At 45.2% G+C, this 15,153-nt stretch overlaps 1 protein-coding gene across 1 annotated transcript in view; it reads left to right on the forward strand.

Annotated features, from left to right (window-relative positions):
• The window catches only part of SIM2 (SIM bHLH transcription factor 2), a 55,721-nt gene that overhangs the window by 32,414 nt on the left and 8,154 nt on the right, over positions 1-15,153 (forward strand). Inside the window, exons 5-9 of the mRNA XM_053970587.1 lie at positions 328-413; positions 3,631-3,830; positions 7,235-7,341; positions 13,554-13,701; positions 14,764-14,932. Of these exons, the coding sequence (XP_053826562.1) occupies positions 328-413; positions 3,631-3,830; positions 7,235-7,341; positions 13,554-13,701; positions 14,764-14,932 (710 nt within the window). The remainder of the gene's footprint in view (positions 1-327; positions 414-3,630; positions 3,831-7,234; positions 7,342-13,553; positions 13,702-14,763; positions 14,933-15,153) is intronic.

The raw sequence follows: 15,153 nt of genomic DNA on the forward strand, positions 1-15,153 counted from the left end.
CAGGCACTCCCATCCTGCTTGTTTTTCTCTCTCCAGCCCACGCTGTTTGTGCTCCTGGGCCTGAGCTTTGGATCATTTGTCCTTGGTGCCCAGCTGGAGAAGGAATTGTTTTGTCTCCCTGCTCTGTGAACAGAGCTCACCATCCCATAATATGAAGCTCAGACCCTCACACTAAAGCAGCACAGAATCTGAAACATAGAAAAGCTAAACTTGAGGCATCAGCTGATTTCTGCTTCTACCTAAAGCTGAAACATCAACACCTCTGGGAGAGGCAGGTTTGGGATCTTCAGGAATAAATCAGCAGCAGAATGTGCTTTGTGCTTTCAGAATATGAAATCGAGAGATCCTTTTTCCTGAGGATGAAGTGTGTCCTAGCCAAGAGGAATGCAGGCCTGACCTGCAGTGGCTACAAGGTAATGTTTATAAATTACTTCTCCACCCCTGAAGTATTCAACAACTGGCAAGTTTATTTATTTAGGTGTTTGGTTTGGGGTTTACTTTTCCTTAGGTGTAGCTGAGAGCAAAGTTTGTGATGGGAAGAATCAGAAAAGATCCCCCAAATCCCCTCAGTAATTCAAATTTAAATTGGTGGCACACTCCCTCACCTTGGTGCCTGGGAATTATCTGGAGGCCAGCCCTGGAGCTGCCAGGAGAGCACAGTTTGGTTTTATTCCCCCACGGAACAGGAGGCAGCTGAGGCAGGAACCCTGACACAGGAATTTGGACATTTTCCACATCCCACCCAGTTGCACAAGGCACCTCAACACTAAAAAAACTCAACCACTGCCATCACCTCAGGGTGGAATTGTACTAAACCACCAAGTCTGTTTATAAATCTTACTGTTTGTATGATTTTTTTATTTATGACATGAAATCAGAAGCCACAGCAAACACTGTAGTGGTAGAATAACAGCTGTCCTTTGAGTAGTTTATATTTTCATACGTGCAGGCAGATTTGATTTTCAGATTTGCAGCAGTTTTTATTTTCCTATGTGCAGTAGTTTTTATTTCCAGATTTGCAGCAGTTTTTATTTTCAGATGTGCAGTAGTTTTTATTTTCAACTTTACAGGCAGTTTTTATTTTCAGATTTGCAGTAGCTTTTATTTTCAGATGTGCAGGCAGATTTTATTTTCAGATGTGCAGTAATTCTTATTTTCAACTTTACAGGCAGTTTTTATTTTCAGATGTGCAGTAGTTTTTATTTCCAGATGTGCAGTAGTTTTAATTTTCAGATGTGCAGTAGTTTTTCTTTTCAGATGTGCAGCAGTTTTTATTTTCAGATGTGCAGCAGTTTTTTGTTTCAGATGTGCAGTAGTTTTTATTTTCAGATGTGCAGTAGTTTTTCTTTTCAGATGTGCAGAAGTTTTTATTTTCAGATGTGCAGCAGTTTTTATTTTCAGATGTGCAGCAGTTTTTCGTTTCAGATGTACAGTAGTTTTAATTTTCAGATGTGCAGGCAGTTTTTATTTTCAGCTGTGCATTTGCTGCTCTTTGAGCTCTAGGTTCACTCTGCTCCATCCAGGAGGGTCATTCCCATTCATTCTGCTCGGGATTCATTTTGGGTCGTTCAAAACCCAAAAAAGCAAAGGCTGGAAGAGGAGCAGAGCTCTCTGCAGGAATGTGCTCAAGGTGCAGACGTGGCTCTGTGTGTTTGCACTCTTCCCTACCTGCAGGCACTGATAATTCTTCATTACACTGAGCCCTGTTTGCTCAGCTGCTCCCCACAAAAATGGTTCTGTCCCAAAGCTGAATCTGAAATCAGGTAAAAGAGTAAAAGAGTCGTGGCATCTCCACGTGGCTTTGGGGGTTTTGGGTGTTTTAATTCCCAATTATCACTGTTAATCAGAGGCATCACTTTCTTTGGCTCACTATTAAAAGTGAAAATCAAAAGATTTCTCTCGTCTGGAGAGATGTTGGCCTAAATTTATTCCATGTGCCTGTGCTTAAAGTCAGGACTTAATTTTTAAGAAATCACCTCATTAGCTGAAGCACAGAAAAACTCATGTACCAAGTGATGGGGGAATTGAGATCTGCTGAGAGATCCTCTGACTGTGCTTTTGCTAAACACTGAAATCCCTGGAGAGGAGGAAGGTTGAGCAGGAGGAGCCAAATTCCAGGTGATGTTTGGTAGGTTGTTTAGAGCACTGAATACGCTGAAAATTAATTCCTTACCAACAGAACACAGCTAAAAGCCAAACAAACAGAGAAATTCAGCAAAGGGATGTGATATTCCTGCTGCTTGGACCAGAAAGTTGGCAGGGGCACTGATGATTTCTGAACACCAGGACCACACTAAATAAATCTTCTGGCCTGGAATGGTCCCCAGGTTATATTTCCCCCTCCCCTTTAGCTGACACTGAATTTTTACAGTCTAACACTGTCATTATCACCTCTGTGAACAGCAATCGTACACAGGGATCCCGAAATCTGAGCTCAGGACCTTGGGCTTGGTCACATGTCCAAAAAAAAAAAAAAACCAACAAACCAAAACCCTCTGAACTTGAGCAGAGAACTTTAAAACTCCTTTCTTGTGCATTTGCATAAACATCAGTTAATTTGTTAATTTTTATTGCTGTTGTGATGCATCAATACCCACTGGGCTCTTAAAGTGCCTTTTTTAAAGTGCCTTTATTTACATCAGAATAATAACTCATTAAAATGTAAATGTTTTTCATTCATCTTTGAGTTTGTGTGGGAGAGAGATGGACATTTAAAATAAGCAACTTCCAGATTTTTTTAAATCAATGAACAGGAATGCTGGCTGTATCTACAAGAAATCTGTATCAAGGAGCTTAAAGTATTAATTAGAAAGCAATTAGGCAGTTCCCCAGAGAGGAGATGTTTCATTCCTGGATTAATCATGCTGTCAGCAAACACAAAACTGCACTTACTGAGTCTTAATCTCTATTTACAAATTGACTGCAATCAACAGACGACCCAGAATTTAATGTTATGGGGGAGTGTGTCTGTTGGAGCCCTGGCTGCTGGGAATTTTGGGCTTTCTGTGCTGCCAGGCACTGACCCCCAGGAGAACACTGCATTGACCTGAGGCCCTGGAGAAGCTTCCAAAATTCAATAATAAACCTGAGATTATAGGTGTGGAGTTAGAATAGAAGTGTGTGATAGCACAGGGTGGGAAACTCAGAGTTGAAGGGTTTGGAATGCAGCAATAGATAGAAAGCAAGGTGGAGGTTTTAGGGTGGAGGCTGCTCCTTCTTCTTCACCTCCTTCTCCATGGCTTTGGGTGGTTTTGTGCAATTGGATCAAAAAGTCCCCATTGTGGGCACGGGTGGTTGGGTATTGGGTTAAAAGTGAAAATAATTGAGGTGTCATTTCTTAATTGCACAGTTTATCCTTAAAAGGCCTTGCAGAGAGAGATACGGGGCCATTTTGTAGCTTTTTTAGTGAAATTCTGTAGAACTCATGACTTGTAAGTCTGTGATAGTGATAAGAACTGATAAACATCTGAACGTGAAACACCGTCTCGAGCGCTTTCAATCCCGACCCTGACCCAGGCAGAAAAGAAGATAAAACTGCAATATGTGTTTTTATAAGCTCATTGAGACTGGGTGGGCAGCAGATCTGGGGCTTTTCCATCAGATCCTGAGGGTGCTTTCCCCTTTTTCCAGGTGATCCACTGCAGTGGCTACTTGAAGATCCGCCAGTACATGCTGGATATGTCCCTGTACGACTCCTGTTACCAAATCGTGGGGCTGGTGGCCGTGGGGCAATCTTTGCCTCCCAGTGCAATCACTGAGATCAAGCTCCACAGTAACATGTTTATGTTCAGAGCCAGCTTGGATTTAAAACTGATTTTCCTCGATTCCAGGTAAGCAGCTCTTTCATCTCCAGCATCGAGCGTTCATGCGTTTACGTGCCGCGGTTTCCAAATGGCTCAAAACATCCGTGGAAAAAAAAAAATCCAGTAAAAAAGTCCAAACTAGATCTGGAACTTGGAGCTTTCAAAGCCTTTCAGGCAGCTGGATAGACCAAACTTTGTCTGGAATGCCAAGAAATAAGAGCCTGTCCAATTTAACGTGGAGTTACCTGCACTTTTGGGGTCAGCTAAAAGCTTCTTGCTGGGAGGATTGGTCACAGGAGCAGTGATCATTTTTTTTTACCTGAAAGGACAAAAATTTTATCATACAAAGCCAGCAGAAGGAATGAGGATGTACCAAAAAATCCCAAGAAACCAACCCCGAAAGTGGAATACTGAGATCAAACAGCTGGCTGGGGTCATCCAGAAAACTTTTGGGAGAGCAGTAAGGAGAGAGCTCTGTCTTTTAGCATAATGATTTAACCATGAAACCAACACTAATAATGGGGGTTGCTAGAATGGAAATTAATTCCATTGGCTGCTACACATGAAAACAGGACCTTCCTAAACAAAATTCTGGGAAAAACAGCTGAGGAAGGAGAGCCCTGCCTCCACTTCAGCTGATGGAGCTCAGATGAGCACAGAACCAGAACTGAAATTCATTTCTCTGGTTTTGGAGCAGGTACCTTGTAGGACACAATACTTTGTGCAGTGCAGTCCAGGAGCCCTTGAAAGGAAAATCCCAAATACACAAAGTATTCACAAGATGATCATTCTTCAAAAATCCTTTCCTGTGTGTCCCACATTCCCAGTTTCCCCGACGGGCTGGATTTGCAGGAAATACATTTGTGCAGTGAATGTGTGAGGAAACCTCTTTACCCAAGAGATTGGAGGTCAACCATGCAAGAAGAGGCTTTTCTGCATGCTCAGCCCAGGAGACAGTGGCTCCATCAGCTGCTGGGACACAAAGAACTCGTTGTTTCTGGAACCCTTCCTCATTTTTTGGCACGCGTCGCTTCGTGCCGCGGCTACAAAGGAGCACGAGGGGTTCAGCAACACGTCCTTGCATGTGGGGAAAAGGAAGTGATGTGCCTGGGAGGAACTGCCTGGAGACAGAAGTGGCTTCAAAGGCCACAGAACAAGCAGAGGTGTTGACAGGAGCCGGGATAGACCCAGAGCTGCTGCAGAGCTCTGTTTACCAAGGAGCAGATGGGTGTCATCCACACGCGGGACAAGCAGGGGAATTCAGCTTCACCAAAGCCTTTTGCTCTCCCGGCTGAGCAAACCAGACTGTATTTGCTGAAAACAGGGGCATAGTAGGAGTTAGGAAAAAACTGGTTTCAGGCTTGGTTCTGGTTTCCATACAGAGAGATGGATCTTGAGACGTAAGAGTCACAGCAGACAGCATGAAAGCCGTGGGAAGGAGCAGCTCAAAATCCCTTTCTGGACACGTGACACAACATAAACCACACAGGAGTTCATCCACTGAGGGCACTGGAAGGAGAAGACAGTCACTTCCCTCCAAAGTGAGCTGCTCACTCTGATTTTTGTGGTGCATTCATTGCCAGGGGGTTTAAAAAGACTTTGAAGAACTCAGGAGACCAGAACTGATCATTGGGGTGAGCTCTGTGTGTCCTGTCAACCTGCACAGCACAACCTGGAGAGCCCAGGCTGCTTGAGGGATTGATTTGATGTTTAGGAAGTTGATTTCCAGATCCAAGTTTTTTCAAAATTTGGGTGTCCTAGGAACTGTCAATGATGGTTTTTTGTGTCACCAGCTTCCAAGTGAGACTGCACCTTTGGGAAAATGAACCCCTGAAGCCCTGGCTCGTGTTTGTGGTGCTTTGCCTGGGTTTGGGTGAGCTGTGTCTGTACTCACCAGAGGGGCAGGATGGAGCTGCCACCCTGCTTTTACATGCACTGAGGTCAGAACTGAAACCTGAGCAGGAACGTCCACCATTATTTCGTGCTCCTGACTGGCTTCAGTGAGGATTTGGGATGAGCACACACTGCAGAGGAGGAACACAAGCATCTATTCATTTTGATGATGTTGTCCTTCAGAAGAATCCAAGCTCTCAACCCTGTCAAGCAGAACGTCCTCAGTCTCTGTGGCATCCACTGAGCTGGTTAGGGTCAGGGTATGAGTACAGGAGATGCACAATAGTAATAAAATTAAAAAAAAAATAATCAAAATGTGCATTATCATCAATGCTACAATGACAGGAATTGCTTGGGACCCCCTGCTCATCTCTGTGGACACTCCTGTGCTATCTCTGTGCTGTGCATCCTCACCAGTGGCAAAGGAGCATCCTTTGGAAGTCCATGTCCTGCTCAGTTCGTGGCATGAAGAAGCTTGGGGCATTTAAACTGGATTCCTTCAATCTAAACTGGAGGACAACCTCCAAGAGCACCCAAGGACACTCCAACTTCAATAAATATTTCAGTCCTCAGGCCTAGGCTAGAGCCAGTCCCAGGTAAAACTCCTGCAATCAAAATGTGCAGATGCCTCTGCTGCTGCAGGAGCAGAGCCTCAGCAGGGACAATTTACTGTCACCTGCTAAGGGACTGTGTCACTTGTTCACGTGGACATCCCTTACTGTTCTGCCTCTTTTAGGCAAAGAAAACTCAGGACATCACAAATCCCCCCCGCTCCCCAACCCTGGGTAAAGAAGCCACAGTTTGGCTGAGTGGCACATTGGACTTTTAGGACTATTTTTTCCTCAACTAAATTTAAAAAAAAGTCAATTTGAAACATGAAGTTTGACTCTTCAGGTCTGACCCAGTGTAAGTCTGACCTCTGGCTTTGATTCTTTAACATCTGCAGAGATGCTGCTGTTTTGAATTAATTCCATTCTTCTACTTCTGGGATATTTTTTTTTTTTTTTTTTTTTTGGAAGTCTTGCCTCAGCTTTCCTTTCCTCACCCTGTGGTCTTCACACCTCCTTGTCTTTCCACATTCTCAGCTGGAATAAGCTCCTGCTTTTTTCTCCTGTTAGGCACCAGCCTGGATTAATTCACAGGCCACGATCACATGGCCCAACACACCTTCTACACTCGTAGCTTTGCAAAAGCAAATGAAAATGTGTCAGCAGCCCACAAGAGAGGTTTTATTGTTTCATGAGCAGCTCCTCGAGTGGAACTTCGTGCAAAGGATCCTGCATGGCAGTGGCAAAAGCCCAAGGTGGAAATCAGTAAAAGGGCTCTTTTTCCTGCCTGGGTGTACCAGGGAAAAGCTGCACCTTGCTTTGGCTGGGCTGAAAGGGTTTCTTTTCTTGCAAAGGTGAGGTTTCTGTTTCCAAAACTAACATTTCATCCCGCAGCTTTCGGGCACTGATTTGTTGGCACAATCAAGTGTTGGGTCCATGAAACTGAATGCTCCTAGAGATTCTGTTCATTGCAGATTTTTCCTTTTCCAGGGTCACGGAATTAACTGGATATGAACCCCAGGATCTGATAGAAAAAACCCTCTACCACCACGTCCATGGCTGTGACGTTTTCCACCTGCGATACGCTCACCACCTGTGTAAGTACCTGGGCTGGAGGCACAGGGGGGACCTGGAGCTGCTGCAGAGAGCCCAGAGGAGGCTCCAGGAGGAGCAGAGGGCTGGAGCAGCTCTGCTGGGAGGAAAGGCTGGCACAGCTGGCATTGTTCACCTGCATAGGAGAAGCTTTGGGCTGAGCTCAGGGTGGCCTTGCAGGGCCTGGAGGAGCCCCAGGAAAGCTGGAGAGAGACAATTTCCAGGGGATGCAGGGACAGGACCCAGGGAATGGCTTCAAAGTGAAAAATTACAGGTTTAGATCAGATAATTAGGAAAAAATTCCTCCCTGTGAGGATGGGGAGACTCTGGCACAGGTGCCCAGAGCAGCTGGGGCTGCCCCTGGATCCCTGGCAGTGCCCAAGGCCAGATTGGGCACTGGGGTTTGGAGCAGCCTGGGACAGTGGAAGGTGTCACTGGGTGGCTCTGGATGGGCTTTAAGGTCCCTTCCAACCCAACCCAGTCTGGGATTCTATAGAATACATTGAATACAGTGAGAAATTTTGCAGACAACAAGCAGCATGCTGGAAAGCAGAAAAAAAATCCTTTCCAAATCTTGACTGGAGACAGATTTTCAAGAGTTCTTGGCTATCACTTAAGGAAACCATTAATTGAGTAAATACAGCTCAATATGCTGGGCTTCCGAAAAGAGAAAAAACAACACCCAAACCAACTTATCTGGCCAGTTTTTGTACTTAGGGGATCCAGGCTATTCTGAATATTTGGAATTGATTCTGGATGGTGATCTCTTGAAGGAAAAGTAAACCAAAAGAGCAAGTAAATGAGAGGGGAAAATCTGAACTTCACTAGCCTCTGCTGTTAAAACAAAAACTATGCAGCAGCTCTGCATTCCTCAGAAATATGTTAGTAATAATCATCCTGTGTTTGAAGGGAATGCAATCCCAAAAACTCCTTGGAGGGACATTCATTAGTAGCATGTGGATGAGGTTCGGAGAATGGATTGTCAGGAAAAAAATGACACATTTAATAATTTCCCATCTTCCAACAGAGTCACTAATCATATCTTCAAACATCTGGGTCTGGGAAGGAGTTCATTCAGTAGCACATTAATTTGAAAAGCAAATTGAGGGAATGGCTGAACTCTGGATTTGGCTCAGTTTGCTGCAACCCATACGAGGCAAAGATGACATCCAAAAACCAATGTCAGGGAATTTTTTTTCCAGATTGCTCCTGTAGGCTGGAAGCAGCCAGAGTCAAATCCTTCCTTTAGGCTTCCTTCTTCTCTTAGTGTGTGCTACTGATGAGGATCTGGGATATCAAGGAGGCTGTAGCTGTGTTTGGCAAGTCCAAGCTGAAATTGCGAGTGCTGAATTCCGCCGGTGGCAGGGTGTGCTACACCTGGGAAAGCAAAAGCTGATCTTTACAGCGAGCTCAGATTTACCAAAACATGATTGAACACTCTGGGCTGCTGAGAACTGGGAAAAAGAATGGCCAGGGCGCATGGAATATCCTGACAGGGACACCCTCTCTGTAGTGGTGACATCTGCATGTGGATGTGACTGTGTTCCTGTTCAGAATAAACTCAGTATTTCCACCAGACTGTTTGGAATACCTTAATCAGCCAGCACGGAGATGATGCCACCACAGCCACAACCACCTCTGGCAAACAGTTTTCCACTTTAGAGTAGCAGGATGGATAATTCTGTGGCTGCCAGTTTGATCCATCTACGACTGGAGTTTTAAATGAAGAGACAAATCGTGTTCACTGAATTACCCACCACATCCTTCCACAAGGGAAAAAAAAAAAAAACCCCTCAGCCAAATAGGATACTAAGAGCAGTTCTGTAGATTGAAGATAAATTACTGTAAACTTTAAAAACAGAAGAAAAATGCGAGCCATGCATAGGAATTTATGAAAGCAGATAAATCCCAAGAAGCACAAGATAATGAGTAATGCTTGGGCAGCAGTGGGAACAGTGCAGGGTCATGGTTGGAATACCAAGTAATGGGAATTATTAAACCAGATGTAAAGTGCACAAAGTCCCTCTGGGGAGCACTGTGAGAGCTCCCCCAGCATCCATCAGCAAATGTCTCAGGAACATGAACAGTGGAAGGTTGGCAGGTTTGTTGTACCGTTCTATAAAGCAATCTGATGATGAAGTGTCACCTGATGCAGAAATCCAAAGAGAAACATCTTACACCTAATAAGGGTATTAAGGGGAAAAAAATATATATAGGCAGCCCTAAACTAGGATAACCACTTGCTTTTTTTAAGAGGAAAAAAAAATCCCAAACTGAAGACCTGAAGCAGCTGAACTCAGAGTGAGGCAGCACAAGGAATAAAACAAAGGAAACAGAGAGGGGAACAAGTTAGGAGGGACAGAACAAGAACATCAAGCTAGGAGGGAAATGTAGATGTGAATATTTGCCTGAGGTGTGCTGGCAGCAAAGAGAGTTTCCTGCTCGAAACATTTGATTGGCTTCCAGCTCCAGGAAAACACTTGTGGTGTTTGAAGGTGTGTTATTTATTTCCAGAGCCCCTTTCATACACGCAGTGTTTGCCCTGAAATGTGGCCACACAAATAAGGAGGCCCTGCCCGAGGATCCTGCACTCTGAAATACAGGACAGAGTTCCAGTGCAGACAAAATATCTTTGTGCCCTCAGAGAAATCCCTTTGTTTGTGCCATTGTGAGGGGGTTTTGGGCATCCCACGTGTGGCAACATCCCTGCTCTTCCCACAGGAACTTGAACAGGGTTCAGGTCTCTGTGCCTTGGCCCAGCCCAGCTGGTGTCCCCACCAAACCCTTCTCCTGCTCCCTGGAAGTCACCCTATGTATTTGTAGGGTTATTTCATAGAAAAAAATACAGTTCCACCTGGTGTTCCATCTCTGGTGTTGGGTCAGCACTCAAACCTTGTGGAAAAAAAAAGAGTCTGCTGGGCACTGTGCCTCGTGCCCATGACATGCATGACATGCCAGGGCAGCTAAACCAGGATCTGCTGCCAGTGTGGAACCACACAAAATCCATTTCTTGCACTGGTATCCTTCAGTGCAGGCTGGGAACTCCCAGCCACACGCCTGGGAGCCTGGTGGAGCCTTTTAAAATAGTCCTGTCTGACAGCCCAGAGCCTTTTCCAGCTTCCCTGTGAAACCAGGAGCGAGCCAGAGCCCTGGAACACCCAGTCACAGAGGGCACATCCAAAGGAGAAAGCCACGGGATCCTCCCCCCTGGGCTGCAGCAGAGGCCACCAAGAAGTCTGAGCCTGCACTGATTGTCTGGGTGGTGGATTTGCCTCACTCCCATTCCTGAGGTTTCCTTTTCAGCATCAAACAGGGCAGCTGAGCACAGAGCCAGATGGAAGCTGAGCTCACTCACTGTCTCAGTTACTGTCCCTCAGCCAAGGTCAGACTTTCCCCAGATTGCTAAAAAATCAGGAGACACGGAATCCTCCCCCATCCCCAGAGAAATACTGGTTAATCCATGTAATTAGGAAGGAAAGCTGAACACTGTAGCCCTCAGTGGTTTTCACATCTTTTCAAACACTGTCTTAACTGCAGAGCTAAAATAGGGATTTAAAAAAAAATCAGTGAGAGAGGAGGAAAGCCAAAACTAGTCCCAAAGCACACGGAAGAACTTTGTTATAGTTAGTGATCCATGACAGCATTAATTTCTCTTTCGGAAGACTGAGTGTAGCAAAGCATTTGGAACTCAAGGAAAACGTGCTCATTAAACCAGCACAAAGACCCAGTTCTGAAAAGCCCAGACCACATTCCAAGAATTACCTGTTACATGGCCTGTGCTGAAATGTAAAGATCATTTCCTGGAACGGGACCATTTGGATTTTAGAATGAATCACCAAATCATAAAAGCACAGAATGGTTTGGGTTGAAAGGGATCTTGAAAATCATCTCATTCCAACCCCTTGCCACGGCAGGGACATCTTCCACTGTCCCAGGTTGCTCCAAGCCCTGTCCAACCTGGCCTTGGGCACTGCCAGGGATGGGGCAGCACAACCACAGAGCACCACCCACAATTACAGAACACTAAGCAATAGTAAAACTGTGGCATAGAGACAATTATTAATACTTTTAGAACAGAATCTTTGAGTAGTCACTCCACAACTTTCAACTTGCAGTGATAAATGGCATTTAAAAAATACAAATGTCTTTATATTTTTCTCGGTGTGTTTGCATACTTACACACACACTCCTCATGATTTTTTAAAAATCATCCACACCCTCCTCCCATAAAGAATTCCATGTAGAAATGTAGGAGGGGAAGGAACACCAACAAGAATGAGGCAAAAAGCTGACACCTAAGAGAGACTTGAAACCCCAAAGAGTGGTGGCTTGGTGGCCACCATGGAGGGTGAGTTTTTGAATGTCCTGCAGGATCATGGAATGATGGAATATCCTGAGTGGGAATAAACCCACAGGGACCCCCCAGTGCCAGCCCTGCCCTGCCCAGAACCCCACCAACCCCAGCCTGGGCATCCCTGGCAGTGTCCAAAGGCTCCTGGAGCTCTGGCAGCCTCGGGGCCGTGCCCATTCCCTGGGGAGCCTGGGCAGGGCCAGCACCCTCTGGGGGGAGAACCTTTCCCTAAAATCCACCCTAAATCCCTCCTGGCCCAGCCCCAGCTGCTCCCTGGGTGCTGTCGCTGTCCCAGGAGCAGAGATCAGAGCTGCAGACAGTTTTAGGTGTTCATTTTGTTGCCTTCTGAACACACGGGCGCCTCATCCTAAAATGGAAGAATTGACACCTCCAGAAAGACCTGTCAATTTTGTAAGAGCCTGATTTTCTTTGAGAGAGAAACTGGAATTGAAAGGAAGTTTAAATATGTGGGGATGTGCAATGGATAGGAGAGGAAGCAGCCCAGAGAGGTGGCCCATGTGCTCCAGATTTTGGGGAGACCTCACTGAGTCTTCCAGTACCACAAGGAAATGGATGAAAAGGAGGGAGAGGGACTTTTTATATGGGCAAAAAGTGACAGGACAAGGGGAATGGTTTTTAAATGACAGGTTTAGATTCCATTTCTTAATCATATTTATAGAAAGGAATTTCTGCCATTGCCCACTTTTTTTTTTGAACATAATTTGTGCAGCGAGCTCAGTCCATGATTCCCTAATTTACAATAAATAACTCTGTAGGAGAGTAAGAAGATGGAGTTTCCAGAGGAATGATCCAAGGCCACACAAGAGAAGAATCAGCTTCAAAGGCTGGGCATTATCTTCTAGTGAATCCTGAGATAAAGGCCTGGCCTGAACCAGAAATATTTGTGGTTGGATTAAATGTTTAGAGATGCTGCACAACTCCTGTTACAGCACAGCCTCCTGCCAACACATCCTTGTTCACAGAGGATCCAAAATAGCTCAGGGAGGATTACCTGGCTGGTGAATTTATCAGATATCTGATTCCCCTCTCTGTCCTTGTCTTTGTTTGGGTGCTTCACAACCAAAGAGTTTTTAAATTTTACCCTTTTAAATCAACCTTAATGATTACAGAGATAAAAAACCATTATGGAATAAAATACATTGCAAAAGACCTGATAATCTGTCAAGCTATGAGAGAAATGCTTCCAAATAATCTGGAAAAAAGAATCTCAAAATCACAGAATTCTCAGGGTTGGAAGAGCCCCTCAGGATCATGCAATCCTCACCCCAAACCCTGTCCCCAAGGGCCACATCCAGACTCCTCTGGGACAATTCCAGTGACTCCAAACCTCCCTGGGAAGCTCATCCCAAGGCCTGACCACTCTGCCAGGGAAATTTTCTTTCCCAGTCTCCAACCTGCGCCTCCCTTGGTGCAGTTTGAGGCCATTTCCTCTCCTCCTTTCAAAAGAATTGTGTCCAGCTCAAAATACTTTTGCTGCCTTGAACTTTTCTTTTGCAGTTAGAAATTTTAAAGCAGTGTTTGTGAAGAATGCAACCATAGGTGACCCAGAGAAGAAGGAAGACAAAACTTAGGACTCTTCAAATTTTATATAAATAATAATGCAGTGTTATGAATCTATAGAAAGGGGCAGGATAGATAATTTTGCAGGGAGTTATTTAAAGTTCATTGGGAGGAAGAGGAAGGCGGGTGTTTGGACATAGGTTGGACTCAATAATCTCAAAGGTTTTTTCCAACATCATTAATAGAAAAGCGCTTGGCTTGCAAATAAACCTCTCCAGGAAGTGGTCTGGAGTCCAAAAAACGTGAAATTTTTTTTAAATATTTTTTTTTTCCTTGCGTTCACAGTGCTGGTGAAAGGCCAAGTGACCACCAAGTACTACCGGCTGCTGTCCAAGCAGGGAGGCTGGGTGTGGGTGCAGAGCTACGCCACCATCGTGCACAACAGCCGTTCGTCACGGCCTCACTGCATAGTGAGTGTCAATTATGTCCTTACGTAAGTCCAAATACTTTGTACCATTACCTGTTATCACTAATTGAGTCATTAATGATTAAATCCACCAAGTTTCCTTGGCTTGTGTCTTCCGGTGTCGTTCTGCGCCCGCGTGCTGCAGCTTTCTCTGTTTGTACGACCCCGTCTCTTCAGCTGAGAGAAAACGTTGTTGTGTTAATTATTATCATTATTATATAGATCTTCATCTTGGCCAGGGAAGGGCAGTGGAGATGGTGAAGGGTCTGGAAAACATCTCATGAGGGAGCTGGGGGAGCTCAGCCTGGAGGAGGCTCTGGGGGGACCTCACTGCTCTGCACAACTCCTGACAGGAGGGGCAGTGAGGGGGGGTCGGGCTCTGCTGCCGTGTCCCAAGGGAAAGGAGGAGAAGAAATGGCCTTAATTTTGTCAGGACAGGTTCAGATTGGAGATTAGAAGGGTTTTTTTCCTTCGAAAGAGTGGTGAGGCCTTGGGATGAGCTGCCCAGGGAGGAGGCGGAGACACTCTCTCTGGAATTATTCAGGAGGAGTCTGGATGGGGCCCTTGGGGTGATGCTGGTGGTGCTGGGTGATGGTGGAACTGGATGAGCTTGAAGATCTCTTCCAAAGTTGAGTGTTCTGTGATTTTTTTGATCAAAACCAACCTTGCAGCTTGTGTGGTTTAGTTACAAGCGCACGCTGCTGACAGGGGAGGAATGTTGCTCCTTTTCTTTTCCTCAGGACAGAGACCAATTCCTGGCTGAGCAGGAGCCAGATTAATTGATCTCTGTCTTTCCATGATGCCAAACCACAGGGAGCCAGGGATGGCTGAGGGAAGATGATACAGCTCAGGCTCAGAGAGAGGGGACACTTCATCCAAAGATGTTTGTGTGATTCCCAGTGGAATTTTTTGACAGACTGGCGTGGGAATGAGGTCACCCCATAAGATTCGCTGCCTCTTGGCATCCCCAGACTCATTGAAAATCTTGGAAGAGTGAAAATTCAAGCCTTGTGAACGCTAACATGTATTTTTACAGGAGTTAGTTTGGATTTTCCTATGCTTTTAATTTACTGGGCTGTTCTTTTGCAGAGATATTGAGTACAAGGAACTTCAGTTGTCACTGGACCAGGTTACCATTTCCAAGTCACAGTTTTCATGCAGAAACTCAGTACCTACCTCGCAGGAAACAAGGAAAATAGTAAAACCCAAAAGTAATAAAATGAAGGCAAAACTCAGAACAACACCTTACCCGCCACAGGTAAATTTTCCAGCAATATTTAATTACCAGTTGTTCTCACAGAGTGCTTGGGACAGCATAGAGATAATCCAGGACTGAATTTACTATAAAACAGACTATAGCATTGTCCACCCCAGGAAATCTCTCATAAAGCAGGATAAAATTAGACCCTTTTTTTTCCTCGGGGTGGAAAGTATAGGTAGCACAAACCAGCTCTGGCAAGCGATGTAAAACCTTTGGGG

Source organism: Vidua macroura, chromosome 2, assembly GCF_024509145.1.
Source record: "Vidua macroura isolate BioBank_ID:100142 chromosome 2, ASM2450914v1, whole genome shotgun sequence".
In the NCBI taxonomy this organism is placed as follows: domain Eukaryota; kingdom Metazoa; phylum Chordata; class Aves; order Passeriformes; family Viduidae; genus Vidua; species Vidua macroura.